Raw genomic sequence first — 13,068 nt, 5'->3', positions numbered from 1 at the left:
GTGATGTAGGCTAGTAACAGCGAGCATATACAGCGAAAAGGTTGGTTTGAATGTTTATTTGTATTACAGATCACACACAAATGCAATAGTTTGCAGCAAAAAAAAAAAACTACATGAGCTGCAAACTGCTCAATTGTGGAAGATATATGAATATTGGACAGAAAACACTTATGCACATACATGCCACTCGCATGGGCAGTTTTTTGTGGTATAATATGATGTGTGCACATACATGCCACTCGCATGGGCAGTTTTTTGTGGTATAATATGATGTGTGCACATACATGCCACTCGCATGGGCAGTTTTTTGTGGTATAATATGATGTGTACAAACAGATAAAAAGCATTACTTTAAAGGCTTTATCATGTCTTGAGATCAGGTTTTAGTGATGTAAAACAGACACAGAGAGTAACGGTTACCGAAATAAATTGTATAAAATCCAAAACACTCAAAAGACTGTAGTTAAAGCTGATTCAGAGAAAAATTATGCAACTGACTAAATACACATTCACTTAAATGGACTTGAGTGTAAAATAGCTCCCACACAGATAAGCTCAACTCCCAGGAAAAGAGAAATACAATTGTGCGTGTTTCTAGTGGGAACAAGCTGTAAAGTGTGTGGGTGTGCAGGTTAATTCTCTTCAGCTTTAGTGCTGGGTCCATTTGATGCTCTTCAGATCAATGCCCTCCTGGACCATCTCCCATAAGGGACTAATAAGCAAAGAAAACAGGGGAAAAACTCATAAGATTATAAAGTCCAACAGTTTATTATATAGGCCTAAGCAGACCGTCGATTCAAAACAAATGTGGAAAGGAAAAGACACACCTCATCTCCCTTAACCATTTGACCTGCTGGATGCATTTATCTGCTGTGTAGTCTACTTCCTCTTCTGTGGTAAACCTTCCAATTCCAAACCTAAGAAAACATCAGTCATGCATATAACCTAAAACGTGCCAAAAGATGCATTTGGTGCATGAACAGTTTAAATAGAGCTTTTTTTATATTGAACACAGAGATCCTAATCACAGGGAAAAGAAGCCACACGCAACAAACCTAATAGAAGAATGTGCCAAGTCCTCATCTGTTCCTATTGCCCTGAGAACATATGAGGGCTCCAAGGAGGCAGAAGTGCATGCACTGAAAAAAGAACAAAATCAAGTCAGCAGATTAAAAAAAGGTTTTATTTTGTTTTTTAACAACTGACCTTCCAGATGAAAGCGCAACATCTTTCAAGGCCATCAACAGACTCTCTCCCTCGACGTAGGCGAATGATAAATTAATGCATCCTAAAATAACAAAAATTGAGTAAAAAAATAACAATAGATAGCAGATAACTAAATGACATGTGACAAAGCCAGAACTCACCTGGGTATCTCTGATCTGGGTCTCCATTCATTACAACATCAGCAATCTCAGACATGATTTTCTCCACGAAGCGTTTTGCAAGCATGGTCACATGCTTGTGGTCATACTTAAAACAAGGGGAGGGGCAAAAACAGGAAATGAAACAAAAGTGCCTTAGATGTACTGTACACTATAATACCAGTGATCATGCATTTTCATAGCTCTACCGCCATCTCTTGCTGGGCGATCTCACAGGCAGCTCCAAGGCCCACAGCTAGGGGTGTGGGCACAGTCCCTGAACGCAGACCCCTTTCCTGACCCCCTCCATTCTGCAAAGGCTCAATTCGAACTCTTGGCCTTCTCCTCACATACAAAGCCCCAACCCCTTATACAATTCAATATGTATAATTAAAACATATCTTACACACAACGACAAATATACAGAGTGCGCAAAAATGTAAAACACAATACCTTTGGGCCCGTAAATCTTGTGGCCACTGATGGACATCAGATCCACTTTCCAGTCACTAACATTAATGGGAATCTTTCCAACAGCCTGAGCAGCATCAGTGTGGAAAAACACGTTCTTGGATCTACACAGATGACCTGAAATCCAGCACAACAATGGCATGAATGCAGTGAAGCTTCACAACTACAAGCATTGTGAATTCCGCCGATAACAAAGGATAGTACCTATATCTTTGATGGGCTGTTTGATACCGATCTCATTGTTGATAGTCATGACTGACACCAAGCTTGTATCAGGACGAATCATTTCCTCTAGTTGCTAAGGAAGGAAAATAAAAACTTGCTAAGCACTAAAATGAAGAGACAAAGGTACTTTCTACTGTTTGTTTTAAAACATTATTATGTTTGCGTTAGTCACAAGTAGCAGAGGATTTGCACAGTTTATCCATTAGACAGCTTACCTGTAGGTCAATGAGGCCATTGTGTTTCACTGGTAAATAGGTTACATCAAAACCTTCTGCCTCTAAAACACGACAGGAATCCAGAACACACTTGTGTTCAGTCTGTGTGGTAATGATGTGCTTTTTCTTTGCTTTGTAAAACCTGGCCACACCCTAAACAAGAAAAATATAAAAGATATATTTATTTCTGCTCAAAGACTTAAAAATAGTGCTTTGGACATAATGAAAACATTATGGGATATGCCAAATCATGTCTCCAAAATCCTAGCGTCCTACTTTCTCAAAATCCTAATCTTAAAGAGATACTTACTTTGATTGACATATTGTTGGATTCAGTTGCACCACTGGTAAACACAATCTCTCTAGGGTCAGCACCAATAAGAGCTGCTATTTGCTGAAGAGGAAATAAATATTGGCGTTACTGTAAACGGCATAATTGACCTTACCAAAATATTGGCGTTACTGTAAAGTGCATTTTTGACCTTACCAAAATATTATGGTTTTTATTTTATTAAAAATAAACAAATTACTTTTCTTGCTTTTTCCATCGCACTCTCACTTTCCCATCCATAAGCGTGAGTCCTGGAATGTGGGTTGCCATAGTAATTCACTTGATAGGGCAGCATGGCATCCAAAACCCTTGGGTCCTGTGGAGTCATTTGTAAACAACATTGCTTTATCAAAACAATGACAAGTAAACATCTCAAATATGTTTTCATGTACATAATCGATTCAACAGTTTATTAACTAAACTACAAAGCAGATGAGTACCATAGGTGTAGTGGCTTGGAAGTCCATATACAGAGGTCTGAGCTCATCCTTTTCTAGTTCCCTAGATTTGATCACCTCTGCGGAAGAATCGAGATCGCAATATTTATTAGCACAACAGGGTGTAAGTCGTAAAGGTAAATGTCACTTAGAATGAACATAGTCAATATAGAAAAGTCAAGTGTGTGTTTGCATGCTGGTGTGCTAACAAGCATGCTAGCAAATTTGTCCTAGACGTACACGTGCTGAATTTAACTGCGTCACATCGAAGAAATGTAGATTTTTTTTAGAGAATGAGGTTGAATTGCACTCTACCTGTCTGTCTTTTCACAGCGTTGACAGAGTAACTCAGTCGAGGGCTGCAGATGCCATACATGGAGCCCAAAAGTTTCTTCGCTAATGTCGTGTTCATCATCTTTGTGCGGTTACAATGTTCTTAACGCAAACAAAATATAGACAGTCGCTTCATAAAAAAGCTTCGCTCTTAAGTCAATGGATTTTTGAATATACGCTTTAATTAAATTTTTCGAGCAATCTCATGCCAACTAACATCAACGGACAGTGAGATGTAACGTTACTTGCAGTGTCGTCAGCTTTCATAACATTTCGTAACGGGGGTGTGTTTGGCTTTAGGTGACGCTTCGCAGACAGATCGGAGGATGCCATCAAAGTGTCGCGAGAGCAATTAGAAAGCTCAGCTTTCAAACCGTTCTCACGATACTTTGATGTTATACGCAGAAGCCAATATGGTCAAACTGCTTACACCAGACACGCAATAAGGCTCGGAGAGACGCCGCCGTTTCATTGGTTAACTTCGTCCTCGTAGGCGGAACTTTTCATGACGTTTGCTAAATAGATTGGTTGAAAAAATAAATAGGGCCGTTACTTCACCGGAAGTTGAAAATGTGAGTCAGTATTGTTCTGTAATAAGTTACATTACCCTTGGCAAAACCTCCCTAAAGCACACCACAATTATTTTTGACTTAGTAGTAAAAAATAGTAGAATATAGATATGTAGTTTTAAACGGTTTCATGTAATGCGCAAAGCTGTATTAACTATATTGAACTGTGGTAAATTGTCTAGATTTTGGACAACACTATAGTTAATATAGAATTACGCTATAGTATAATTTCTACATTATAATACAATATATGTGACCCTGGACAACAAAACCAGTCTTATGTGTCAATTTTTCGAAATTGAGATTTTTACATAATCTGTAAAATGAATAAATAAGCTTTCTATTGATGTATGAGTTGTTAGAATAGGACAATATCTGGGCGAGATACAACCGTTTAAAACTCAGGAATCTGAGAGTGCAAAAAAATCAAAATATTGAGAAAATTGCCTTTGAAGTTGTTAATCAGGGGCACTGTGGCAGACCATCCACTCACAAAAATAAAGTTTTTATATATTTAAGGTAAGAAATTTACAAAATATCTTCATGGAACATGATCTTTACTTAATATCCTAATGATTTTTGGCATAAAAGAAAAATCGATCATTTTGACCCATACAATGTATTTTTGGCTTTTACTAAAAACGTTCCCGTGCTACTTAAGACTGGTTTTGTGATCCAGGGTCACATATTAGTTTACTGTAGTAAATACTAGTGAGTGATGTCACAATATACCGGTATTTTCAAAACACGTGATTTTAAATATAACCACGATTATCAATACTGTGTTGAATTGTACACATACTATAGCACCAGTTAAAACTTTGCCTTTAGTGCCAAAATGATTCAATTACAGACTCTCTCTGCCTAACTTTACATGTCTATTTTGAGCAAATATAAGACAAAACACAAAGGCAAAGATGAATTTGACTGATAGTATCATTTATCATCATGACGTGAAACAAAACAAAAGTTTTCGTTCTAAAATATAACATACCATTTCTTACCCGCCTAGAGTATTTTGATCTGGGGTGAGATTTGCCATAAAATGACCAAATCCAGCGAAAGCTGCGCCTTCACAGCTTGATACGTGACAGTAATCAAAACATTCGACGATGAAATCATTGATCTGTAAAGAATTAGATTGCTCTTGACGTCCTAATATTAAACCGCTTAACGAGGAAAAAAAAGAACTATCTAAAGATTCTCCTTGTACGTTCTTTAAACGCAAACATTGTATAATAAATTAAATTGTTGTTTGTGTGCAATGGTGAATTTGATATATCTTATATAGCCAATACAAGCAACATGAACACAGGACGTACACATTGACATATCAATATAATAAGGGTAATTAAAAGTATTTTTGGCTTTATTTGAAATTAACTTTCAACACGGACTTTACAAAATCAAAACTTGATTAGAAAAACAAGATGCTGCTATACCCTTAAGGTCTCTGAATGAACAAAATATATTTGTCAGCCATTTAGTTCCCACAGCTCACAGAGCCAAAAACCTGAATATGTTGATGTTGGATCATTTGGAGGGTTTCAATTCATTCAATACTTTTCTTGCATGGCTAATTGTATAATTCCTCAAAGTGGGAAACATGCCAATCAGATCTATCACAAAGACAACATATGTGAAAAGCAAAAAGGAACAATAAAAGATCAAGAGACAAATTTCAATAAGTAAGCTGTACATAGGAAACTTTTTAAACCACAGACCTTCTTTTAAATGTCCAAGACCAGTAAGGACACTATGCAAATTAATCTTTAAACCTTACTAATTTTGTAACCAACTTAACTGTGCCACAGCCTGCAGAACTGTTATTGTTGTCCAAAAGTTAAAAAGAGAACGGCTGAAAAAAGTCTTCTGAGGGTGAATGATCACCGGCGACTGGGCATGAGAAGTTGTGTGGCTTGCACTGACTCTGGGAAAAGATTGTGGTATGTAGGAAGAGGGACATAAGCTGCTGTGATCATTTTACCTGTAAAGATAAAGAGAATATAAAAACTCAAGAAGAAATCACATTTTAATACACCAGAATAGTGGGTTAAAGACAAATGATTTGGACAGGTCACAAGTAAAACTCATATCAAATGTTAAACTGAAATGAAATCAGAATTGAGGATTACCGCCAAACCAGCGTCCATGCAAAGCACTAACTGCAGCCATGGCAGCAGGAATGCTGGGACACTTCACATAGACGTTACCCTGACATGAGGCACAAAATCTGTGTTATTAGTTTATATGATTTAAAATGAATAAATTCCACATTCAATATGGCAACATGTATCTAGGTGAAACATACCTCAGCAGATTTCTTGTCCACGTATATATGTATGACTCCACCATGTTTGTTACACTCTTCAATCACATCATCCTGAATTTCAATTTCCCAACCATGTTCATTTTCTCTGTAAAAAAAAGGGAAAAGAAAATCAATTAAAATATTCCCTATTTTGAAAGTTTACTTTCCAAAAGGAATGCGTTTTCAGACACTTACGAATTTGGATTGAACATGTTGGAGAGCTGGAAGCAGTGTGTAGCAATTGGTTGAGATGGCAGATTCAAAGCTTGGTTTGTGGGCACGTTAATGTTAAAACTCAACCCAGGGTTCATAGCAGCTAAACAAAACAAAAAATATGGTCTTAATAACAAACAACCAAAATCAATAAACCAAGTGCAGATCATATAAAGAAGTTTATTAAATTCAAAGCCAAGAAACTGACCAGTAGCTGCAGCCATGGCTACCATGGAGCCACTCATCTGAAGAGCCTGCTGTGCAGCAGGTGGAATTTGAAGACCAGTACCTTATAACATAACATAACACAAATTAAAATTAAGTTTAGATTTTTAGTTTGTTTTTATGCATATAAAAATCAGGAAATCTTTAGCGGTTAATGTGGCTAATAGAAATAAAGCCTTACCCTCAGCCAGTCTGGCCATGAGTTGAAGTCTTCCTGTAGTTCCCAGATCAATTCCAGTCCTCTCCAGCTCATCATTGTCCAAGAAGGAGCTGGCAGTTGAAGCATCAGTGCGCTCTGTCACATGTCCTACTTTCATCGGCCTGCCAGCCAGCTCAAAGCCATTTAGCTGTTCCAGAGCTTTCTTAGCACATTCAGCATCAGCAAACTAGAGAAACGGAAAAGAAAATAAGCTCAAGCTAATGCAGAAATAAATGTCTCTGGCATCTTTATTCCAGAAACTTTGTACCTTATGTCTGTAGCAAAGTTAACAAACAGAAGCAGAAACTTACAGTGATAAAGCCATATCCTTTGGATCTTCCAGTTTCACTGTCCATCATGAGTTGAATACTATCAATCTGTATTGTAAAAAAGATCACAATCAGTAAGTTTATTAAAGCCAAGATAAAATTACGTAGAAAATCATCAAATAATGGCACCACCTACCCTTCCGAATGGTTCAAAGATGCCTCTAAGCATGTCCTCTGTAATGTTAAAATGCAATGAGCCGACATACAGCCTCATGGGTCCAGAATTTCCTTTCTGCAAGTTGTTGGCCAATGCAGCTGCTCTGTTCTTTTCAGCCTGTTCATCATAATACACATACACTCACCCATTAGGAGTTGTTCACATAAAAAAAATAAAGTTAAGGTTTTCACATTTTATGAGTGATCTTATGTATTACCTGTGAAGCCTGGACAATGATTGGTACTCCAAGAAGTCTTTGCCCAGACAGGCCAATTGCCAAAGGTACTGAGGTGGAATCCACAAACTCAATGTAAGCAATACCCTTGGATCTTCTGGAGTTTCTATCAGAGATGATTCGTACATCTCTCACCTTCAAAAAAATAAAGAAAGGAATTGGGATGCATTCATGTCTTCTACGGTGTTGCATTACAAAACAAGAGATGCACAAATAATTAAAATCTCAGAAAAACAAGGAAATGTGCAGACACAGACTTTTCCCACAGCAGAAAAGAATTCCTCCAGGTCTCGTGGTCGGATTCTGGCTGCCAGCTGCATGCAGAACACTGTGCGCGCATCTCTCTCCTCGGGCGTGAGGTTATCAATGGGCAGTCTGTTGGCAAAACACAACAAACCATAAATAACTTAAATCAGTGAAGAATACAGTGTGGTCCTCGAGATCGAAACAAACTTACCTCACAGGGCTTTTGTCTTTTTTGAAAGGACTGCGGCTTCTAGACCTTTTACGGCTGCGAGAAAGAAATTGTGTGAGTGCTTCAGCAAAGAATTTCCACTTCTGACTCATAGACAAAATAAGCAATCACCCACACACAACAAAAATAATGTAATAGATACCTTAGTTTGATGGCAGGTGGTGGGCCAGTCTTCCCCCTGGGACCACCGTTAAATTTCTGGCCAGAACTGTAATTTAAAAACAAGGTTTTAATCTCAGCAGCTACAAACATCGCTTCAGAGAGGTGGGGCAAAGAGGAGATACAAACATGCACGGTATGTGGAAAATACAGCGTTTTTGAACCTTAAATCATGTATACACATTGCATTACATCTAAAACATACGATAATATTCGTTTTAGCCCTGTCATATCACCCCTTTAAATATATAGTGTAACCTAATGTTGTATACATTACAACAAAGCCTCAGCGATTACAACTAAGACGACAGCTAATTTCTCTAAATACTTAAATGCTTTGAGACAATTTCACACTCATCAACAACTGTGAAAACCTTTTAGTTCAAAAAGGCATGGTTACTAGAGAAAGACACATGTAAGGAATACTATCTGTGTGGACACCTTAACGCCACCTGACACAAGGACTAAAATCCCAACCAGAAGACAGCTAACGTACAATGGAGCTCTGTAACGACCACCACGCTCCCTGCTCCTGGAACGGCGCCTCTCCTTGCTGCGGCTGCGTTTGCGTTCCTTACTGCGGCTCCGTCTGCGATCATGGCTCTTCTTACGGTCACGACTCTTGCTTCTTTTCCTCTCCCGACTCTTGCTTCTGCTGCGACTCTTGCTCTTCTTTTTCCTTACAAATCAATAAATAGTAAGTTACTGAGATTTGCAAAATAACAATAAAAACTATTTAAGCGTAGATAAGAATAGCATACAATCAGAAATACCGAACTTAAATGGTTATCTATAGGGCAAACTATTCCATCACAATTCATTCTAAACCCCAAAGAACTTACTTCTTGCTCCGCTCCTCGTGGCCATTGGTACTTAAGGACTTGTTGTCATCCTAAGCAGGGTCGATAGAAGACAGCATGAGGAGGACGGCGAAACATTTCAAGTCGTAAGGATAAAGAGGGGATGGGAACAAAAAAGAATATAATATGATCATTAAATATGAGTTCATTACAGAGTTTGTGTGGGAGGACGACAAATACAAGAGAGGGGACCTTTAGAAAGAAACCAACCAGATGGCTGCCAATGTCGTTCTTCCTTACTAGTGTTTGTATTACATGTGTAATACGGCCAAAAGGTCAAGAGCTAGTGCTATGCGGGATATGTAAAAAAAAAGCATTTTTAGAGACTTCATTCATTCATTAAGCAGCCCAATAGGTTCAGTACCAAGGCTATCTGAGCCTATGACCCAAAGTGGCAACGCTAGCAGCCAGCCACTAAACGAGCTCCAGTGGTGGATGCCATTCCAGTGATCTTCACCCCATTTGCCTTCGTGGATTGAAAGAGCTCGATGCCACCTCAGTCACACATCTCGCCCTGAAGCAAACAGGGATTCACACGGCTTAGTAATAGCGACTCCCACAAACCATCTAAAGTAGAGTTGCTCTTTAAATGCACCTAGTAAGCAGCATCTATTTAAAAGTGGCTACATTGTTTACATCATCATATATTTTACGGTGCTTAGCGCTATGTCAGTATATGCTGAACCCCACCATTTCCTCATTTCCTAGAATTAGTCATTTACAAATATCTTTATGTTAGCAGCATGCACATTCTTATAGTTCCTCTAAAATAGTCACATACATTTGCCAATGCTATCATTTTAAAAGTTTATTATTTTACACGTTTTACCAAAGCGGTGTATAAGGGTATAAGCAAACTCTGTGGATTTGCTTGGGAATGTGAACTTTAAGATGTCTGCACTGTGGATTGATATTTTAGGTATTTCAGTGGGTGCCTGCAATACATTTCTGCAGTAAAAGACATGCAACCTAGTCTCACCTAATTTGTACGTTTGTAATAACAATACATAGGGAACTAAAATACCATGCATAGAACAACAAGAATTTAGTCTCTACAGAGTTCATACCAGCTTTTTTATGCACCCATTGCATTTAATCTGGCGGTACCTAAATCATTCTGCCTACGCATTTCAACCAAGGGTACCACAGTACATCAATATATTGGGCAATTACTACCTTCATTTTTTTGACAGTTCACACTGGAATTCATGGGAGTAGAGGTGAGATATAGGCAAGTCTACAAAAAGAGATAGATGGGCAATTTATTCATTGAAACCACTATGACAGAAACATTCAAGTTATTGAACTCACAATAAAGACTTCGAGAAAACAAGTCTGGTTAGCAGTTTCAATTGAAAGCTATTCACATTCCTGTGCGAGTTAACTTACTTGCACAAACACCCACCTTTTTATAAGGAGCCTCTAACATTGCTTCGATGTCCAAGTCATCGGCCATGTTGTTGATCTGCAGGCGAGGAACAGTATATCAATACAGTTTTTAGTAAACAACAAACTTTAGCATAAAGTTCGTAGCCTTAATAATCATATCGATGTTTATCTAAACCGGATGCTAAAAATAAAGCTAACTAAACTCGGCTCGTGTATTTCGGTCTGTATTTGCGACATGCGTAACTGAACGGGGTCATGAATTCGCACGTTGAACTTAAGCTTCCTGGCTAACGTTAACTCTCTAACGTTACTTCGCTCACGTTGGCAAACACTCGTTTTTTACCTCAATTTTAAGTTTTAGACCGTTGAAAAACATAACGTCATCTTATGTGTCCATTTAGATTGTACTTCTCCAGATATTTATTATTTTCACTTCAAGTTTTTACGCTTGCTTTGTTAGCATTGTGGCTAAATAGCTACAGTAACGTTAGCGTCTTGACAAACAAATTGCAATTAGCTTAACAGAAAACAAATACTTTCAAACTTGGTAACAATAATAATATGAAATACATCTAAATATAACACGTAATTGATTGATTACCAACGGTTACGTTTTTATTATAAATACGACCAGAAGTACGGTTATTGGCCTGTTCCGTCTTACCTCAGACACTGCGGCCTAGAGAAATACACAGTCCTGATTCCTCAAACGACAGATAAAACCCAGATGTACGATCCGCTTCTTAATCAAGTATAACCTTGAGCAATTAATATGACGCCAAAAACTAAAATATTTATATTTGGCCTCAAATTTAATCGTTTTAGCTGATACCAAAAACAAGGTCTACGCCACGGTTGCGAACGACAGACTGGCTGGCTGGCGGCAAATAGCAACTGCGCGTGCACGTCACCTTAATGTTGCATAACAGAAGATGGGCTTGACCGTCCACCAGAGGGAACTGTTGTTGTTGTAAAACATTACAACGGAATTGTAAATTGAATTAAGCCTTAGTGACAAATTTAACGAGGAGAGTTAGCAATACGTTTCACAACAGAATATTGAAATCGAAAAAAAGTCAGGTATAAATGGGTGTCAACATGAACGCAAATATATTTTGTACCTCCAAGACAACACAACACTGATTGAATCCGACAGCACTAAAATGTATAATGACAAATGCAAACAAGCAACACAACAGCATCTATTTCTCATCTTTTTGATAAGTAAAAATGACTCCACGTTTTTGGTTAAATCTCATTTTTCCATTGACTCTTGCCACAGCTTGCTTGATGTTCTGCTGGCTGCCAACTTTCCGTAATTAAATGTCTCTCCTGGTGCTCACACTGCACAGCCAAATGTAAATCTCTCTAGAGACTTTACACTGTATGAACATGACACACATCTGGAGGATGCCAGATTCCTGACACATTACAAAAACCAGCCAGTGCAACCAATTCAAGACTATCCATCTTGTGCACTGCCACCAGCTTGGCATTATTCACTTTTTCCACTCTCTCTCTCTCTCTCTCTCTCTCTCTCTCTCTCTCTCTCTCTCTCTCTCTCTCTCTCTCTCTCTCTCTCTCTCTCTCTCTCTCTCTCTCTCTCTCTCTCTCTCTCTCTCTATATCTCATTGTTAATTTTTACTGCATGGCTCTGGTGACTGAGTCTTCTTTAATCTCATGTCAGATTCTTAATACACAGTTATTTTTGGTAAACTGTCTTCCACTTGTGAAAAGAAGAAGTGCATGTGTTTTAACCACAAATGTACCTGCTGGGCATGAGATGAAGAAGTTAATTGTACTTGTGCAACAGCTTGTGAGATGAATCATAGTTCAAAGCTGTTCAGAAAACAGCACATGTGAACTCGAGACAGCATAAAATGCTGGTTGATTTAAACATTGTTTGAACATTGAACTACGTGTATAAATGTATGAGTAAAAATTTAAATTTCACGCATTGAAAAAAGGACGTTTGTTTGTTTGCGTGTGTAAGCTGTATTAGCTGGGGGAAAGGTTGAGTGGAGCATTCTTTCCATTACCCAGACCAAATCAATGCACAGAGCTCCCAGCCAACAAATCCCCAACCGCATCCCCCCCACCCCATGGTGACAAGGAAGGGGAAAGTGGAAAGAGCTGACCCATGGCGAAGCACACTGGCCGGCCTAATTGCATCACCGACCTATCACTTCTTTTGGTGATAAATGCTGGTTGTGCCAGGGCATGTGCCAGAAAAAAATACACACTCAACCACACAGACAAGGAGGCAGCATATGTCTATTGCATTTACAGTATGTCAAATTAAACAACAGTTCTGATTCTGTAATTTGATTGGTTGAGGGCGCCCATGTTTAGTGTGTGACAGACTATTGTTATGGTTGGCATTGGATTAGACACCACAATGGCAGATGGGAGACAGGTGTGTGGTTGATGATGGGCCATGCATGGATCTGGGCATCCCAAAGTCTGGTGGATAAAAGTGAAAATAGCAGAATTACAATGCAGGCTATTGGAATTTTTGCCTGGCTAAACAGATTTTAAACAATCAAAGAATGTTTTCTTTGACCCAATGCC

The 13,068-nt window shown here is 38.5% G+C and overlaps 2 protein-coding genes across 3 annotated transcripts; both read right to left on the bottom strand.

Moving 5' to 3' along the window:
* Positions 1-36: 36 nt before the first annotated feature.
* Positions 37-3,654, bottom strand: nfs1 (NFS1 cysteine desulfurase). The gene is made up of 13 exons (XM_057361798.1): positions 3,359-3,654; positions 3,047-3,123; positions 2,806-2,922; positions 2,586-2,669; positions 2,276-2,428; positions 2,040-2,133; positions 1,818-1,952; positions 1,574-1,731; positions 1,368-1,473; positions 1,207-1,288; positions 1,056-1,139; positions 828-917; positions 37-712 (listed from the first exon to the last, which is right to left on the bottom strand). Exons 1-13 carry the CDS (start codon positions 3,456-3,458, stop codon positions 649-651), a joined length of 1,344 nt encoding a protein of 447 aa, XP_057217781.1. The 5' UTR covers positions 3,459-3,654; the 3' UTR covers positions 37-648.
* A 1,633-nt stretch (positions 3,655-5,287) lies between these two features.
* rbm39a (RNA binding motif protein 39a) lies at positions 5,288-11,392 on the bottom strand. Of its 2 annotated transcripts, XM_057362500.1 has the most exons (17): positions 11,162-11,392; positions 10,514-10,573; positions 10,285-10,345; positions 9,091-9,140; positions 8,745-8,927; positions 8,232-8,297; positions 8,072-8,125; positions 7,872-7,989; positions 7,597-7,749; positions 7,359-7,496; positions 7,205-7,270; positions 6,876-7,080; positions 6,678-6,758; positions 6,452-6,572; positions 6,257-6,362; positions 6,081-6,159; positions 5,288-5,932 (listed from the first exon to the last, which is right to left on the bottom strand). In XM_057362500.1, exons 3-17 carry the CDS (start codon positions 10,288-10,290, stop codon positions 5,832-5,834), a joined length of 1,527 nt encoding a protein of 508 aa, XP_057218483.1. In that variant the 5' UTR covers positions 10,291-10,345; positions 10,514-10,573; positions 11,162-11,392; the 3' UTR covers positions 5,288-5,831. The 2 variants fall into 2 exon arrangements, with proteins under 2 accessions (XP_057218483.1, XP_057218481.1); XM_057362498.1 differs by lacking the exon at positions 10,285-10,345.
* Between the last annotated feature and the right edge of the window lie 1,676 nt (positions 11,393-13,068).

The sequence above is a fragment of the Triplophysa rosa genome, linkage group LG20, assembly GCF_024868665.1.
Source record: "Triplophysa rosa linkage group LG20, Trosa_1v2, whole genome shotgun sequence".
NCBI lineage: Eukaryota > Metazoa > Chordata > Actinopteri > Cypriniformes > Nemacheilidae > Triplophysa > Triplophysa rosa.
Note: the sequence above shows the minus strand (reverse complement) of the source record. Positions and strands in the feature narration are given on the sequence as shown.

Coding starts and splice junctions, on each gene's coding strand:
- nfs1 (XM_057361798.1), bottom strand. CDS start 3,458: ATGATGAACACGACATTAGCGAAGAAACTTTTGGGCTCCATGTATGGC. Junction 1,953..2,039: donor ACAGCCCATCAAAGATATAG/GTACTATCCTTT, acceptor GCTGGATTTCAG/GTCATCTGTGTAGATCCAAG. Junction 918..1,055: donor TTGGCACATTCTTCTATTAG/GTTTGTTGCGTG, acceptor ATGTTTTCTTAG/GTTTGGAATTGGAAGGTTTA.
- rbm39a (XM_057362498.1), bottom strand. CDS start 10,564: ATGGCCGATGACTTGGACATCGAAGCAATGTTAGAGGCTCCTTATAAA. Junction 6,573..6,677: donor AGCCATGGCTGCAGCTACTG/GTCAGTTTCTTG, acceptor TGTTTTGTTTAG/CTGCTATGAACCCTGGGTTG. Junction 5,933..6,080: donor GCATGGACGCTGGTTTGGCG/GTAATCCTCAAT, acceptor TTATCTTTACAG/GTAAAATGATCACAGCAGCT.